General features: G+C 33.9%; 1 protein-coding gene across 2 annotated transcripts; it reads right to left on the reverse strand.

Moving 5' to 3' along the window:
* Nucleotides 1-8,171: 8,171 nt before the first annotated feature.
* Nucleotides 8,172-16,477, reverse strand: LOC123564131 (coagulation factor IX-like). Of its 2 annotated transcripts, none has more exons than XM_045357476.2 (9): nucleotides 16,343-16,477; nucleotides 16,203-16,235; nucleotides 15,395-15,572; nucleotides 14,803-15,011; nucleotides 11,457-11,649; nucleotides 10,623-10,876; nucleotides 9,443-9,588; nucleotides 8,715-8,799; nucleotides 8,172-8,467 (listed from the first exon to the last, which is right to left on the reverse strand). In XM_045357476.2, exons 1-9 carry the CDS (start codon nucleotides 16,404-16,406, stop codon nucleotides 8,388-8,390), a joined length of 1,242 nt encoding a protein of 413 aa, XP_045213411.2. In that variant the 5' UTR covers nucleotides 16,407-16,477; the 3' UTR covers nucleotides 8,172-8,387. The 2 variants fall into 2 exon arrangements, with proteins under 2 accessions (XP_045213411.2, XP_045213412.2); XM_045357477.2 differs by having other exon boundaries at nucleotides 15,395-15,569; nucleotides 16,343-16,476.
* Between the last annotated feature and the right edge of the window lie 299 nt (nucleotides 16,478-16,776).

The raw sequence follows: 16,776 nt of genomic DNA on the forward strand, positions 1-16,776 counted from the left end.
CAATGTACTTTCAAGTGAAGACTTGCTGTATTAAACTTATTTCAAATTATTTCAAACCTACTTGACAACTTGCTATCTCGATATAAAGGATAGTCTACTTAGTAATTCTCAGATTTTGCCATCTTCCTATAATATGAAATGAATTTATATGATGCTATCAAAAATCTTGTCATTAATAAATCCATACAAATATCTCCTTAAGAGAAAAACAAAAACAAAAAACAAACAAACAAAAAACAGCAGAAAATAACTATATTCTATACAATAATATAGGTAAGAAGTAAATGAAATCAAGCTGGGTCATACTTTTGTCACTTCTTATAAGACTGATTCATAGTGGTTCAGTTAAACATGCTTTCGAAAACAATTGAGCAGATATAGTATTATTAACCAAAGCATAGCTATTTTATAAGACCACTGACTTCAACATTGTTTGATCGGAAAAAGTTCAAACATATCGGGCGTGGTCTATACAAGACTGCATGGGTCATATGATAAGATTTATGTAAATAAATGACACAAGTGTATTTATTTACCTATAGTTCACCATATGAAACATGGCTGTCTTAAAAGAAAATGAACCCATAAATAAAACTTGTTTGTGCGTATATCGACACATACTAGGAATAAACGGCGAATATAATTATATCATGCACATCTCGAAATCAAGACCTCTGCTATTTCTCTGACCGACTTTCTACAGCAACAAAAAACGAGAAATTCCCAATCCCGGGAATATACAAAGTAACGCGAAACAATCCAGACTCATTAGATAATATAAAAATATTCGATGCCATAAATTACATCACTGCAGGGAGAAATGAGGGTATTATGATTGACAGAAACAGGATTGTTTCTTTTGAACAATACTAGATTCGCAGACCAAAAAAACTTAAACAAAGCGATCTCATTTTTCCTCAGATATGCTGACGTCTGCATTCCACAAAAACGGAAATAGTTCGAGAGTTAACGTTTTTCCTTGTCATTGGGCTGTTATAAACAAACCACACGTGAATGCATTTCTACTGCGATTGTCTACATTTACACAATGATGAACAAATCTTGAGTATCAGTCCATGCTTTATCCTTCAAGCAAGTTATTAATTTTAAATGTCAGAGGGTTTTATTATAATGATAGTTTTGCTTGTCGTTAATTTCAAACACCTTTTGGGATTTACAGTATTTAAGAAATGGTATATCCAAAAAGAGTGATTTTAACGTTGACTAAATTGTTTTGTGTTCGGATGATATAGATATACGTCTATTAATGATTTTATTAAACAATACAATTACAGTTTTGGATACATTATTTTATAGTTAGTAGAAGCCTGCTTTGTGTAGTATTCATTTTTAGCGACGTACTAAGACTTTTGGCCCTCTGAAGTATCTACTATTTCGTTAAAAAGTAACTTTAACGCATAACAACGTTATATCTTCAGCCGTCCTTGTGAAATACGGAACGAAATGATGTCGTTACTTGATCTAAATTAACCGTAAAATGAAGGTCGTGAATTTTGATCATATTTTTGTATGACAAGAATGCCTTTGATAAGTCTGAGTCATATAACTACAAAATTATTTGTTAAAGAAGAATTCTTAGTCAAAATAGTTTCAGAATCAACATGTTTATGTAATATTTATGTAATATTTATTGAAATTAACTAACATGAATAGTGATTAGTTAAATCAGGTTTGATATACAGTTTGTATTTGGTTGTTTTGAGCTTCTATTTTATTTTAATATCTGACGTGAACTACATAAGTTAACTGCCGTAAAACACAAACAAGTATATAATTAATGCTGAGGAAATATATGCATGTGTATCTTAAGAAAAAAAGTAACAATACAGATCTGCGACAAGTGCTGCACAATATGTTCCCGTGGTAATATCAGATAGATGCCGAAAAACTGCATTTCCAAACATGGTATAAATGTTGTTTTTCATCAATGAAAGACATTTACAATCTTATGTCAAGAGACAATTTTAGCTTTAAAGATATAACGCTTCCAATCTGCCATAGGAGTAGCAATAACGTTCTCATGACAACATCTTTTAAGCTAAAGGTATTTTCACACACAGTCCTTAAAAGGTACAAACTGTGCCAGACAGAATAAATATTACGTCACTTCCAAACATATATGTTCATCTCAGTGTTGTTATATTTTCTGGTCCTTCGGGATCATTGATTTCAACTCATTTAGATTTGAAGATTGAATACTGCTTAAGCCGGTGCTAGGGGGCGTGGGCAGTGTTGCATTTTCCATTACTGCTCATGAACAGACTCAATCAAACCGAGTCTGCAATTTTCACTGTTTGCCTTGTTCTCGGTGCTTCCGAGGGATCTACTTTCCAGATTTTATTTACTTCACAACAGCGGGTGTTAAGTGCTGTGTGGCGGCCGTAAAAAGTCGCCCCGACTTCATCTCAGTGTTGTTATATTTTCTGGTCCTTCGGGATCATTGATTTCAACTCATTTAGATTTGAAGATTGAATACTGCTTAAGCCGGTGCTAGGGGGCGTGGGCAGTGTTGCATTTTCCATTACTGCTCATGAACAGACTCAATCAAATCGAGTCTGCAATTTTCACTGTTTGCCTTGTTCTCGGTGCTTCCGAGGGATCTACTTTCCAGATTTTATAAATAAATGATTGTTGCATTTGTACACATCACGTGGAAATAGTCATTGGTATACATACATCGTATAAAGGTTACATGATTCATTCACTTTTTCCTTCCTCATTTCTGCAGTCGTCGTCCCTTATTTTGTTTATCTAAATGAACCCTTTCATTGTTAAAGTTACCTTAAATTATACATGTTTTATTGTGCATTAGTATTTCAGCAGGGATAACACTTTCTTTTATTTTTGTGCATCAATTTATTTTGTATTTCTAGTATTTAGTTTAAGGAACAGAGTAACTTCAAAATACAGATCATTCCAGGTAGTTCACAGTATGATATGGATATTCAAAAAAAAGGAGAATTCATTTTGTACACGTTATTCCTTAAAAGCAATTGTAAAATCAAATTTTCTTCTTTATTCACAAAATTTTGAATATATAAGAACAGCTACTGAGAAAAACACCACTTGTGCGATACCGTTTTTCAAGCAGAATAGCCTGAAGGCGATGGGCGTCTAAAAGACCTAAATTCAATGCTTTTTTTTCTATTTCCGCTGCAGTCTTTTTTTTTCTCGTTTGGTTATGACAAAACTCGCGTCTATGGAATCACTTGTACAGAAAACATATCAGGATATTACAACAATTAACTTAACTTGATTTTGGATGTGCTGTTCAGTTTCAATTGATTTTGACAATCCTGGATTTACAGATGGTGTTGACACTTCTACGAATCTGACCAAATTGTTAACAGCAGCTTCATTTTTCTATGGCTTTTGCATTATCATATTTATTTTTGTTGGATTTAACGTCGCACCGACACAATTATGCGTCATATGGCGACTTTGCATTATTATCAAAAATATGACTTCTAAAGTTTAGGGTCACCGTATTCAGTGGAACACACGAAAATATATTATGTCTGGGTCTTTTCAATGTCACAGACCAATTTCGTACCACTCTCTTTGCATCAGCAAAAAAATACGGAGCTCAGTTTAACTGATGGACTTTCCAACAATAAGAATTCATGTCATTACCAGACCACAAATTACTTGGACTAGTTATGGAAATAAAAACGCAGTTCATATTCAGTTAATTTCTTAAACTAATAATATCTCTTAAATTAGCACAAGTATTGAAACCGCTGTAATAAATCGCGTCATCTGATCTGAAATGGATTTTTTACAAAGAAATATTGCCAATTTTATAATAAGAAAGAATATAGCTCTTTTATACTCGGAGAAAAAATAAAAAATCATCATTATTTTCCAGACGCTGTGAAATGTACTGAAGTTATATGATTTTTATATATTATTATTTTTATATGACCACATTTCTGTTTGAAAGGACAGGAAAATAAATTACTTAGGCTCTTTCAAAGTACCAAAGAAATTCCTGAAATCTAATAAGTGGTTTTATTTCACTATTCCCAGAGACTTGTAAAATATAGGGGAAAACGCAATATGGATATTAATAAATTTAAAGTATATCACAGATTTATTATTTCCTAATTACGTATTAATTCTTGTAAACCTATTTCTAATTATGCAAAAGATCAGAGTCACACATCATTTTAAAGTATTTCAGAAAGAGTAGAAAGGACGTTCTGAGAAAACATATGTTATTTTTGTCCAATTGCCAAAAAGTGTTTGAAAAAAAGAAATTTACATAGTTTACGTATATATGCTGTTTGGGGCCTAAAAATGTACTGATCCTATAATAATTGGCCCAGCAGTACATCTAAACAAAGTTGCTCCACGAGCTATGATTATATGACTAGATCTGAATTACTCATACATACTGGTCCAAGAACGTTAGTGTATATAGTTTTATATGCTTTTTACAGATAGCCCACTGTCCAGTGTCTGTGATCCTTATATTACCTGACAGATTTTCATAAAATAATGTGTGTTGAAGACAACTAAATTAGTGCCTTCCTCCACACAGAGCATCTGCCATCAGTTCTCAGTGCTTTTCTCAAGTTTTTCGCTTAACTGTTTTTCATGGACTAACTGTGTGGATAACGGCACACTTTCGCAGTTAGACGAAGTGTTAGAGAAAAGCACCGAGGTTACAGACGTTATTTGCGAAGAAAAGCACTCATTTGTCTGCTTCCGGTGCACACTATCTAAAGCCGTCAAGTACTAAGGAGAAATATAGACAAAATGCTACCTGAATCGGGACATTTTCTCCGTGTGTACGATATCCAAAAGTTGGCCAACCTGACGACAGCTCACATAACTTCTTCGGAGTATAGCGAGAAAGATTTTTTATTGAGTTATGGTTTATTGAACCGCACTGGTGAAGTATTTATAGGTTATAAGATTTGTATCGAGAAATATGCATGAATTCTGCGGCTGAAATGTGGCGCGACTTTAGGAGCGCATTATTATCCCGCGAAAGACCGAGTATAGAAGTTATTCGATGCGTACATGACGCTAAATATCACGTCGAAGTGACGTGAACATAACCGCGTTGCAATGATTTTAACATTCCTTACAATGTATAATTAAAGTAGAATGTTTACTATTAGCATCAGAAATAAACAATTTACAAAACATCAATACACTCTAACATAGCATACCAATCCGGACAATATTATTTCATTCAATTAGTTATAAAATTCAAGCTACAAGAATATCTATTTTGTTTATATCACGTTTGAAAATTGCATTGATATCATTCAGGGAAAATATGAAATGAAACATGCCTATCTGTGATACATGGTGAGAAATTAGTAGCATTAAGATTTAAATAAGGAACGTTCAGTGCTGTAAGCATATTCAAATGTGGTATTTCGTAGATCCTAGAAAAAACAGTAACATACAAATGAAAGGTAAAACATAAATCCTCAAAGCATCAGAAAGTAAAATAAAATCCAGAATTAAAGCTAATACATAAAAAGTGCATGTATGCAATAGAATAAAAGAAGCCATGGTGAGCTCACCATATTCTAACATCTAAATTAGGCAGGGTTGGCAAAAACCCGGGTTTTAAGCATATTGCCCAGCCTAGTGGGTAATACTGGGAAAACCCAGGTTTTACTTGGCAATAGTGGTCAATACTGGGCAAATTTAATATTTCAGTTTAATCTTCAATCAGTGACACCTGCATGCCTAATCCTATAACATCTATAAAAACTCTATTGAATAGACATTGTTATGATGATGACTGAGCAATTATGGAGCAAGGTTTGGGGATTAAAGTTAAAAGTGTGAACAACTTATATCTGGTCATTTTACTCATGAAAATCAGTTTAGATCACATTGTCATTTCTATCATATAACCATAAAACCTAAGGACCCTGTGTGGAATTATTTTAATGTTACTGTGGATGATTAAATAAGATTGCAGAATATAAAGACTTGTTAGTGCCAAAATTGAAAGTTCGAAAGGTCATGAGAGAAAATAATATTTATTTTGAATCGGCAAGACAATTACAAGTAACATAAGCCCTGATGAGCTTTTTCAACCGACCAATGGTTTCAAAGTAAATACAACTTAATGTAAGAATATGCTCACACTTTATAACATAGAAACTGTAATAAACTTTAATTGTTTTGGTAAAATAAAAAAAAAACAGAAAAACTTCTTATTGCCCAGTATTGCCCACTTCATTCATTTTTAGGAGTATTGCCCAACCCGAGAAAACCCGGGTTTTCCCGGGCGGGTTTACCCGCCCTGGGCGGGTAGTCGCCAACCCTGAAACTAGGTATCATTTCTTCTGCCAAACCACTTTAAATACTAGCCTGCAAATTCAATGTTGGGGGCCATGAACTTTTAGAGAGAAAGAGTACTAATGCGTTCTTTATGTAAGGCTATGTTAAGCTGCTGACACAAACCATGGTACGAAATTTTGTCCAATTCTACCGGCTTAAATTATCTTCTTAAGGGTCACTTGCAAACGTTTGATGAAACATATCGTACTCCAAGCTTCCATCATCCTTGTGCCTAATGTAGGGGACCTTTTCAAAAATCTCCATACGAAATTCCGTGTAAAACATTGATCTCTGTGGCGGCACAAAGTGTAGTCTATGCGACCTTGCTTAAGCAACACTAGCCAGTGTTCGATGTAGCACCAGTAAGTCAAGAATAATTTGTTAAGTATACATAAAAACAATGATCTCTGCGGCGGTACAAAGCTTTGTTCAATTGTCGTCAGTCTTTACTAACAGGTCACCACGAACAGTTTATTACACAGACGTTATTAAATTTCTGGCCCAGTTAATTATTTATTTTGTATGTCCTAAGGTAATAGAGTACCACCTTTTTGAAAAGTATTCAATTCCTACCATAAACCTACTTTGACTGCAATTTTCAGGGGGGGGCGTAGGTTCAAGCCCCACTGGGACCAACATTTTTTTTCTCCATATTTACCTTTTTTCTAGTAAGTTTTTACTTCTTTCAAGACTTATTATGGATGTATTGTACAAAAGTGGAAAAGTTTCATTTTGTAAGCGATTTCTTGCTGTTCAAAGTGAATTTACGTCTAAATCAGGAGGGGTAGAGTTAGACATCTTTAAAAATACTGAGTTACATGCGGTAAAAGTTCTCTATTTTGCCTTCATTCTTTAGACTATATATTGTGGAAGAAATGCAGGTAGGTTTTACTTATGCCCCAAGGTTATTTTTGAATGAAGTGAGCAAAATTCAAAACAGACCCACAGGTTTCGACCTTAATTTTTCAATGCTGGAGTTAGAATTCTGTCTCATTAAATCTGTTTACTTGAGACACCCTAAAAAAAATAAAATTGACAGTTTTATTTTGTGTTTTATAATTGTTTAACAATAGTTTGATGTTTCTTTTATCAAAATTAATGTTGTAATGAATTCTCTGCAAACGTTTGGTTCCATGTACACTTATACACTAGTAAACACATATGAAAATATAATCATGGCTATCTGTCTGGACATTCAACCATGTATTCCTTAAAGTGTGTAAGATATCTCACACACTGTACGAGCAAATATTTGAAAGGCTTTATAGACATTTATCATTTATTATTTCAAGATAACTCATTCGTGAGATATATATGATGATATAGCAGCGGTATTATGCCGTTCTGATATTTTACGCCCAACTAGCATTTTATATGCGACTTCGTCGTCAATTTTTTTCATCTCTCAAAGGAGCTATACATGGCAGCGCATAATCACATTTCGAAATAAAAACGGTAAAAGTTGTTTAAAATTTGCAACATAGTGCGAATCATGTTCAACTTTAAGAATATACCAAGCAAATGCCATTTTTTAAACATTACTATTAGGGGTCCAATACCTTAATGCGTAAGGGACTCTTTGTTAGTGCTTAAATTTACTTTGACAAGAGACGTTCGGAAGAAACTTCGCGATAGTGGCCCAGTAAACACATGATAAAACTGAATCAGTTCTATTAACACGAGAGAGCTGTGGGCTAGACTGGGAGCCAGACTAACAACATTAAATATCATATTTGGTCACTTTGATTATAGCTTTGACTAGAGTAACTAGCACTGTAGTGTTGATAAGAAGGCAGGTATCTAAAACTTATATTTATTTTTTTTTGGAATCAGCTATTTGTAATAACAAAGCGCTGAAAATTTCAATTCAATTACAAACAACTTATTTCGTCGTCTTTTTTCTTATCAATATCAGTCAACATTTTATTTATTGAATAAAAAGTTAAAAGCATTTGTAAGTGTATCAAACGCTTCAAGAAATCTTTATTTCTGCTTCTACAGCTGGACGTAGTATTTGTAGAGACAGAAGGTTTGATCACAAACTCTATTATCTAAAAATTAGCTCCGACTTCCTCCCTGATCCAGTTGACATAGCTGAATACCTTTGTAAAGACCCCAAGAAACTTTACCGCTGAAATTGTAACATAATATACCTCGTTACGGTCATTAAGAATACACAAATTTGTTTAGAACTTGGGTGTTGAAACATACAAACACACCGTCTACGTGCAGAAATCTAACGTTTAATACGTGATAAATTTATAATAACGTTGAAAATATCATTTACGTTTGAACATATCGGCAATTTCACAATCATTTATATTAAGTGCGACACATAAAACTTGCAATGTTTACTATTTATATCAGTTCAAACCCACCTTCACAAAGGGAGCCATACGTTGAAATTCCATAAATAAACCAAACATTCGACTCTTGTACAACAAAAGGGTCACCACTGCTTCCCTGAAATGCGAAAAGGTGGTTTTCAAAAACAGATGCAATACTTCAACGCAAGAACGTCCAACATAAGTTACGCAAGAATGTGTACACAGAGTAAAATGTCTAATTCGTCATCTCTGCATTTACGAATATTTTCATCAGGTTTTTCAGTTATCAAAGAAACTTAAATGTGCTTATCTTGAAGTACAGATAGTCAGTATACCCATGTTAAATTCCACTACATTAGTTTTACTATAAAGAGATTTAGACACTTTAGAAAAGAGTCACACTCAAAACAAAAACAATTTTTATGTATATAGTGTTTGCAAACATCCAACAGGCAGATGAAGCCGATCACTATGGGCTCTCGCCTGATATGGATTTTCTCGACAGAGTATCGTACCCTGTCAAAAACAAGCAATGTAACTAATAATACTCTCGTGCAAATATATAGTTTTGTACATACATATATATTGTACAATGTATATGTATGTACACTATTATATATGGTTTTAGTATAAGAAGGCAACGTTCTTTGAAAATGTTTGTTTCTATTGCATTTCTGTCCATTTTTTATACATGAACTTCGTTGAATGATTTGTAATTATTATACTTACTCACAAAAAAGAACAAGAAAATAATAATGAAAAGCATAAGTTATACTTACCTGACATGTGTCTAGTCCGCGTTCTCCAAAACCAGCGCAGAACACTTCCTCGGTTACTTGATCACCTAGATGATTGGTCTTTATACACCAACTTCTTGGCATAATTGGTAACATGACCTGCATAAGTTTACCTGGACAACATTTGTCTGTAATATACATAGTTGAGGTGTGTTCTACAATTTGTTGTGGCGGCTTAACTTAAATTAAACTTCATTCTTTATTTATCTTATGTAAGACATGAAACAATCCATTTTGTATTCTCTGTGTATAAACTGGCAACTTGCACCGGTACATCAATTATTTATTATGTACATAGATCTAGCTTCCATATAGTTTAGTCCTACTTGCACCAAAGCCACACTGCACTTTTCTAACACTTTTTCGGTATATACTGCAAGGACTAAATGTAGACACAAACCACCGTAAGATACATACTTAGTATAATCTAATCTTTATTATTTGTTTTCTTCGATTTAATGTATTTGCAATCCGTAATGACTGTAAAACTCGCGAGAGGGGTTGGCAGTATACAGAGAAACATAGACGGATTTAAGATCATATAATGTGATAATTATATCTAGTCAATACAATAGTTTTCAGTATGTGATGACCATTTGCATTGTTTAGGACATGCATGTGTTCGTTCCTTATCAACCATATGATCTTTCTTAAGAGTATGAAGTTGACCGATACATTGATGCTTTTTTTCTTCTTCTTCATAAAACTGCGTAGAACAGTATTTTATCCTAGGGTAACCTAAATACTTTTAAATATGTATGTATGTTTATCCTGTTTAATCTATACGTTTTACAGCTATGAATTTTGTTAATGTAGAATGCATTATTTTTGTATGCGTATTTGTTAGTATTTTTGCATTTTTTCTGTGAAGCACTTTTGAACGTGTACACGTGCATGAAAAGAGTGCTATATAAATGTGATATAATAATAATAATAATAATGATAATAATAAAATCCCTAGATATAAGACTACTAGTTCAAGGCTTGTCTACAACATGTTTACAAAACTACACTTCTAAGAATTTGTTCTACTATCATCGACTACAGACTAGACATTCCAAAATATGTTACTATTCTGGCAACTATAATAGAAACATGATCTTCGTTTTAAATAATAAATGCAGCACAAATATACATAACGGTGAATCAAGAGATATTTTACCTAAAACTTCTCCCCATCCTGTAGCGTAGCCTTGCTGATATTGTTTTGGTTCTTCTTTTGGTAGACATACAATACTGACGTAACTATTCAAAGTAAACGGTGATTCCAATTTAACCAGTGCTATATCATTTACTGTAGTCATGTAGCTCGAGTGAACAATAATTCTTTCCACATGGCGTATCTGCTCGACGTTTTCTGCTTTCTCTTTGTTGATTTTGCCCGCTGCTACTGTCCATTCTATTATATGTCGATTACTTAAAATATGAAGAAGTTTATAAGTGTTATTACCACTATCAACTGTATATTTGTTCTTCGTAACTCACTTAAATATTTTATACCAGATCTTATTGAAACATCGACCACTGTTATCGTAAAGATACATGTGGTCATGTATAAACAAATATATCAGTTTACTCTATTCATGCTATAACTTACATTTAGGTAGATATATACAAATCATTTACAAGTCTTGCTTTTTTAAAGGGACATACAACCAGATCAACATCAAATCCAAATACTGGTAGCAATTGATTTACGTATTTAAACTGAGAGTTTTCTACAGATCTCTTTGCCTAAAATAGTGTTATCATAGATATAAAGTTCATAAAACGCACTAAAAATTTTCTTTCTGTTGCAATTACCAACAAAATAAATCACTTTCTAAATTTCTAAAAAAGTACATAAATCTGGATGTGTGCAGCTCGAGTCTGTAATTCTTAAAAAAATACTGTATGAGTGAAATAGACACATGACCGATTCGGTTAGATACGTTAAACTTTATTATAACACCTGGTAGGAGCAATAAACATTTAAGCAAACAACATTTAAACTAACCGTTCAAAACAATGAGCTGCTGTTAAAACCCATTTTTCATGTATGATTGCTCCACCACACGTGTGGCTACCATTAATCCGGAGCGAAACCATCCATGGCCAACTATGTGGCAACGCCGTCCGTCCAATAGCTGAATGTTGTCTTCTGTGGTCTTCTCTTGGTTGTATGGCTGGTCTACCGCACATGTTATTCTCTAAATAAGGATTACACACAGTTGTGTTTTGTAAATAAATACATTAAAAAGCTAAAAACGGCATTTCAGAAAGCAAGACGTAGAAAAATCCAGTTTATAATTTTGACCGGACCGAATTTTGGACGGAATTTAGCCTGACCTCGACGTATCTCAGACCGATGTAACTAGTTGCAGAGTTGGAGCGGTCTTCTGCGCATGCCCGAAAGTGATTATCAATTGTAGCGCACGGCAAAAATATGCATATTTTTGCATGTCCGCACGCATTTAGTGTATAATATGCATAAAATACTGACTAAAGGTTAGGGTTAGTATCACCATGGTTACAAAATATATGTCTTTAAGATATTTATTGTTCAAATTTAGTTAATCCGGTATATACTGGAGTCCGTAATTTATACCGGCGCTCCAAGTCTGCATTGAGTCACAGTCATCCCAGACATTGAAAATTCGGATTGTTCTGGGTTTATCGTTCGGACAGTTTTGTTTGTTGGACGTTTATGATTGGATGATATTGAACCACGCAAACATGTTTTCATATTATTATTTTAGCTGCCTTTGTAAAAACGTAAAAAAAACGTAACGAACGCAAAAAAATACAAGAGGGTCGGTCATTGACCCTAAAGCGCTTACCTGTGTACAAGGCTTTAAGTGTGTTTGCATAAGTACATAGTTAGGTTTCTTCTACGTAAGCCTATACTATATTTTATGTCACACACATTTTTGAACCTAGGGCAATAATTTTAACAATTACGGTAGAAATTACAAATCTGAAATTACACGCCAGATATCAAGGCTCTAGCTTTACTGATTCAGAGAAGATTTTCAAAGTTCCTTATATAAAGCCTATGGTAAGTATATGTCAGACACAGGGGCGTAGCCCTTACTTATATCACATACAAAATATCAAAGCTCTAGAGAAAAGGCTTTTTAAAGTCTGATAGCTGAAACCCTATTTTAACCAAAAAGACCCTATGTTCAATGAACCGGAACCATTTAAACATTTTGAAAGAGGACTACCCAGAGATAATTTGTGTAAAGTTTCATCAAAATCCATTCAGTGGCTTTGGCGGAGATATTGTTTAAAGAAATTGTTGATGAAAAGAGACCACAACCTCTTGCGGCCATGTTTTTAACGAATCAGAAAATTTTGAACAGTATTTGTAGGAGGTCACACAAGAACCATTTGTGTAAAATCATTTTAAAATCGGGCTAGCAGTTCACAAAAGAAGATTTTTAATGTTTTCACTATATACATATAGGTAAAAGTGACCACGCACCCTGGCGGCCATGATTTTTGACGAATCAAAATTATTTGAACAATCTTGGTAGAGGGTCACAAAAGGACCACTTGTGTAAAATTATTTTAAAATCGGGCAAGCTATTTGACGAATCAGTATAATCTGAAAGCTCTTGGTAGAGAGTTTGTGTAAAATTATTTTAAAATCGGGCCAGCAGTTTCACACAAGAAGAGCTTTAAAGTTTCCACTATATAATAAACATATAGAGAAAAGTGACCAGGTTCTCTGGCGGCCATGTTTTTTGATGAAACGGTTTAATTTGAACAATCTTGGTAGAGGGTCACACAAGGACTATTTGTGTAAAATTACTTTAAAATCGGGCCACTAGTTTCATAAAGTTTCCACTTTATATATAGAGGGAAAAGTGACCACGCCCTCTGGCGGCCATGCTTTTTTGACGAATCAAAATTATTTGAACAATCTTGGTAGAGGGTCACACAAGGACCATTTGTGTAAAATTATTTTAAAATCGGGCTAGCAGTTTCACACAAGAAGATTTTTTTTTAATTTCCACTATATACATATAGGGAAAAGTGACCACGCACCCTGGCGGCCATGATTTTTGACGAATCAAAATTATTTGAACAATCTTGGTAGAGGGTCACAAAAGGACCACTGTGTAAAATTATTTTAAAATCGGGCAAGCAGTTTCACACAAGAAGATTTTTTTAAAGTTTCCACTTTATACATACCTGTATAGGGAAAAGTGACCACGCCCTCTGGCGGCAATGCTTTTTTGACGAATCAAAATAATTTAAACAATCTTGGTAGAGGGTCACACAAGGACCATTTGTGTAAAATTATTTTAAAATCGGGCTAGCAGTTTCACACAAGAAGATTTTTTTTTAATTTCCACTATATACATATAGGGAAAAGTAACCACGCCCTCTGTGGCCATGTTTTCTGACGAATCGGTATAATTTGAACAATCTTGGTAGAGCGTCACACAAGGCAAGGACCATTTGTGTAAAATTGTTTTAAACTCAGACTAGCAGTTTCACACAAGAAGATTTTTTAAAGTTTCAACTATATACATATAGGAAAAAGTGACCACGCCCCTGGCGGCCATGTTTTTTGATGAATCAGTATAATTTGGACAATCTTGGTAGAGGATCACACAAGAAGCATTTGTGTGAAATTATTAAATATTTGCCTGTTTTCTGTTGGTTTCTTTTCCAGCGCGCCGCTATGCCGTTTGAAACTATGACGTAATTATTGTGAGGTCAGAAAAATGAATTGTTGTTTAATAACACATAGTTTTCAGCCTTTTTTGTTTAATAGGAAAATGGAACGGGTCGTGTTAGAATTCAGATATTTTTGACAAACTATTTTTGGTTGCAAATGCCTCCCCTTTACACCGGTAGCAATAGCTAATAAATCCGCTTTAAAACAAAGTATCAAGTCTTACGTTTCATCATATCCTACTCAATTAACAACGTACATGTAAGGACTATTAAAGTAAGTAATATGCGAAATAACAGGGATAAATGTCTCGGCAAATTTGAAGATTTGAATTAAGAAATAATAAATCTTATTTTGTGATTTGTCGTTGAATAAAATCATTGTTCGGGGTTCAGATGCGAAGGAATTATATCACGACAGTGCAATTGTGACGTCAGAAAAATGAATTGTTGTATAATAACACACAATTTTCAGAATTCTTTGTAGGAAAATAAATCTGGTCGTGTTAGAATCTTGCTTCTGTTTTAGTGAGTTCCACTATTGTGGGTGAGAGACGTTGCACATTCCATTGTCTCTCACTTCATGGTTGCTTATTTTGCAACTTTCCAGATCTGGTTATTTTATCTCGTGTTAATTGAGATTTAACAGAACAGCAATTTAAAAAGAAGACTACCTGTTTTATTTTCATGCATGTACGTTATATTGAATCCTTCATATTCATTGGTGGAGTCTGTTCGTAGCATCAGCAGCATCTGGTTTCCTGTTGATACGACATCAGAGGGAATAAAGTCCCCACATAAATTACCAAGAACTGTTGCAAATGCATCGATTCCATCGAAGATTCGCAAATAATCCCTCGAACATTGCCTCGTGTTCTCAAGTCTTTTTTATTAGAATGAAAAAGGAAGTGTATAAAATCCTAGTGCATATGAACACATTATTGATTCCGTTTTACAAGTATTTTATATCTTGCATGTGTTATGTTCTCTTTTGTGATGACTTCAGTCAGTGTGGTGCTATTATATTTACTTGATGAAACTCGCTAATTTCAAATAGGACATACAATATAACCACATCGCAGGAATTTGTATTATAATGTTCGCAAAATCTTAACATGTTCATTATACTTCGTGATGCAAATGGGGAATCAGAAGCAGAGGTTGCATTGCTTTTATGTCGTAGAGTCCTATACAATTGATACGAACTTAAGGACCATTCAATATTGCGTATACGACATAAGTATCGGTGTTAAAAACTAAACTCACTTGAAAGTATTAAACTGTAGTCGTATTACTTCGCCAGCGGGAACTCGTAGCATCCACGTACATATCGAATCTGACGGGTAGTTGGACAAGCCAAAATTAGGTGATAAAATATTGCCGTCACTAGATACGTCTATCATCTGCTTGCAACCGTTCGTCACTGGGATCAGCCCATCGTCTGCTTGGTAAATATTAACATATCAAACCAGTATATGTTTAAGTCTTCATAAGAAGAGAAAATATATTTGCAAGAACTTTCACATTTGTATTTACGAGAGACAAAATGAGTGTCTGCTATTTGTCTCAAAGAAATCATTTATTGGCCTTTCCACATAACCTAATATTGCACGCCGGTGTAAAATTTGCGTCCGCTCGAAATTAGCTTAGGTTTATACATGTACAGTATAATAATTAAGCTTATAAAATTTATTTGTGATAGATCGAGATATAAATATACTTCTGTCATATTTATATCAATGAAGACGGATGTTTTTGACATACGAAGCTAGACTAAATGATATGTTTGGCTGTAAAATTTTCAATATAAATACTTTCTAATCTTATGCAATGAAAAATTAATTCCAAAATGATTTTCCAGCCATACTGCGAGGAGTATTTGGATTTGGATCTTTTCTTTCTTTCCTTTTTTTTGCAAATTTTACACATGATGAAAGATTTGCTTTTTCGCGGGGGCAAATTTTAGTGCGTGAACAGCGTTTCATCAGTTTATGTTTTACTTAACTTAGATAATGCTATTACATTTAAATGCATTGTATTGCGACAAAGAATTCTGTAGTAAAAATAAACTTACCTACAAATCGTTTCTCTCGAATTCCCTGGTACTCTATAAAATCAAAGATGTATTTTTTTAATTTGCTAATTTTACAGTGAAAACACGTTGAAGAAAATTACAAACAATGCAATCATCTATATAAAAACATCCGACATTACCCGCATAGGACTGATATCCAAAAAGCAGCGCCAGCACAGAATATAAAGTAGTTAAAGAATTCATTTTAAAATGCAGGCCGTATTCACTTTGTTCAACTTTGTTTCAAGTATGCTATCTTTTTATACATTTAGTCACGTGTGTCGCAACTTGGTTGCGCAGAAATGTGCTACGATTAGCTTTTTGATATAGTGCCACTTAAAGACAAATGTACCACACGTCTTACCGTAAATAAAGTTTTGTTTGTTTGTTTTGGGTTTAACGCCATTTTTCAACAGTATTTCAGTTATGTAACGGAGGTCAGTTAACCTAACCAGAGTTCCTATATTCTGTACCAGTACAAACCTGTTCTCCGCACGTAACTGCCAACTTCCCCATTTGAATCAGAGATGGAGGACGAATGATTTCAGACACAATGTCTTTTATCAAATCGCCA

Source organism: Mercenaria mercenaria, chromosome 2 (genome assembly GCF_021730395.1).
Source record: "Mercenaria mercenaria strain notata chromosome 2, MADL_Memer_1, whole genome shotgun sequence".
Taxonomy (NCBI): Eukaryota; Metazoa; Mollusca; class Bivalvia; order Venerida; family Veneridae; genus Mercenaria; species Mercenaria mercenaria.

Excerpts from the sequence above, each read along its gene's own strand:
- LOC123564131 (XM_045357476.2), bottom strand. The coding sequence starts at position 16,406 with ATGAATTCTTTAACTACTTTATATTCTGTGCTGGCGCTGCTTTTTGGA. Across the intron at positions 8,800-9,442 it reads GCGGACTAGACACATGTCAG|GGAAGCAGTGGTGACCCTTT; the intron begins GTAAGTATAACT and ends TTCGCATTTCAG. Across the intron at positions 8,468-8,714 it reads GTATGGCTCCCTTTGTGAAG|CGGTAAAGTTTCTTGGGGTC; the intron begins GTGGGTTTGAAC and ends TTACAATTTCAG.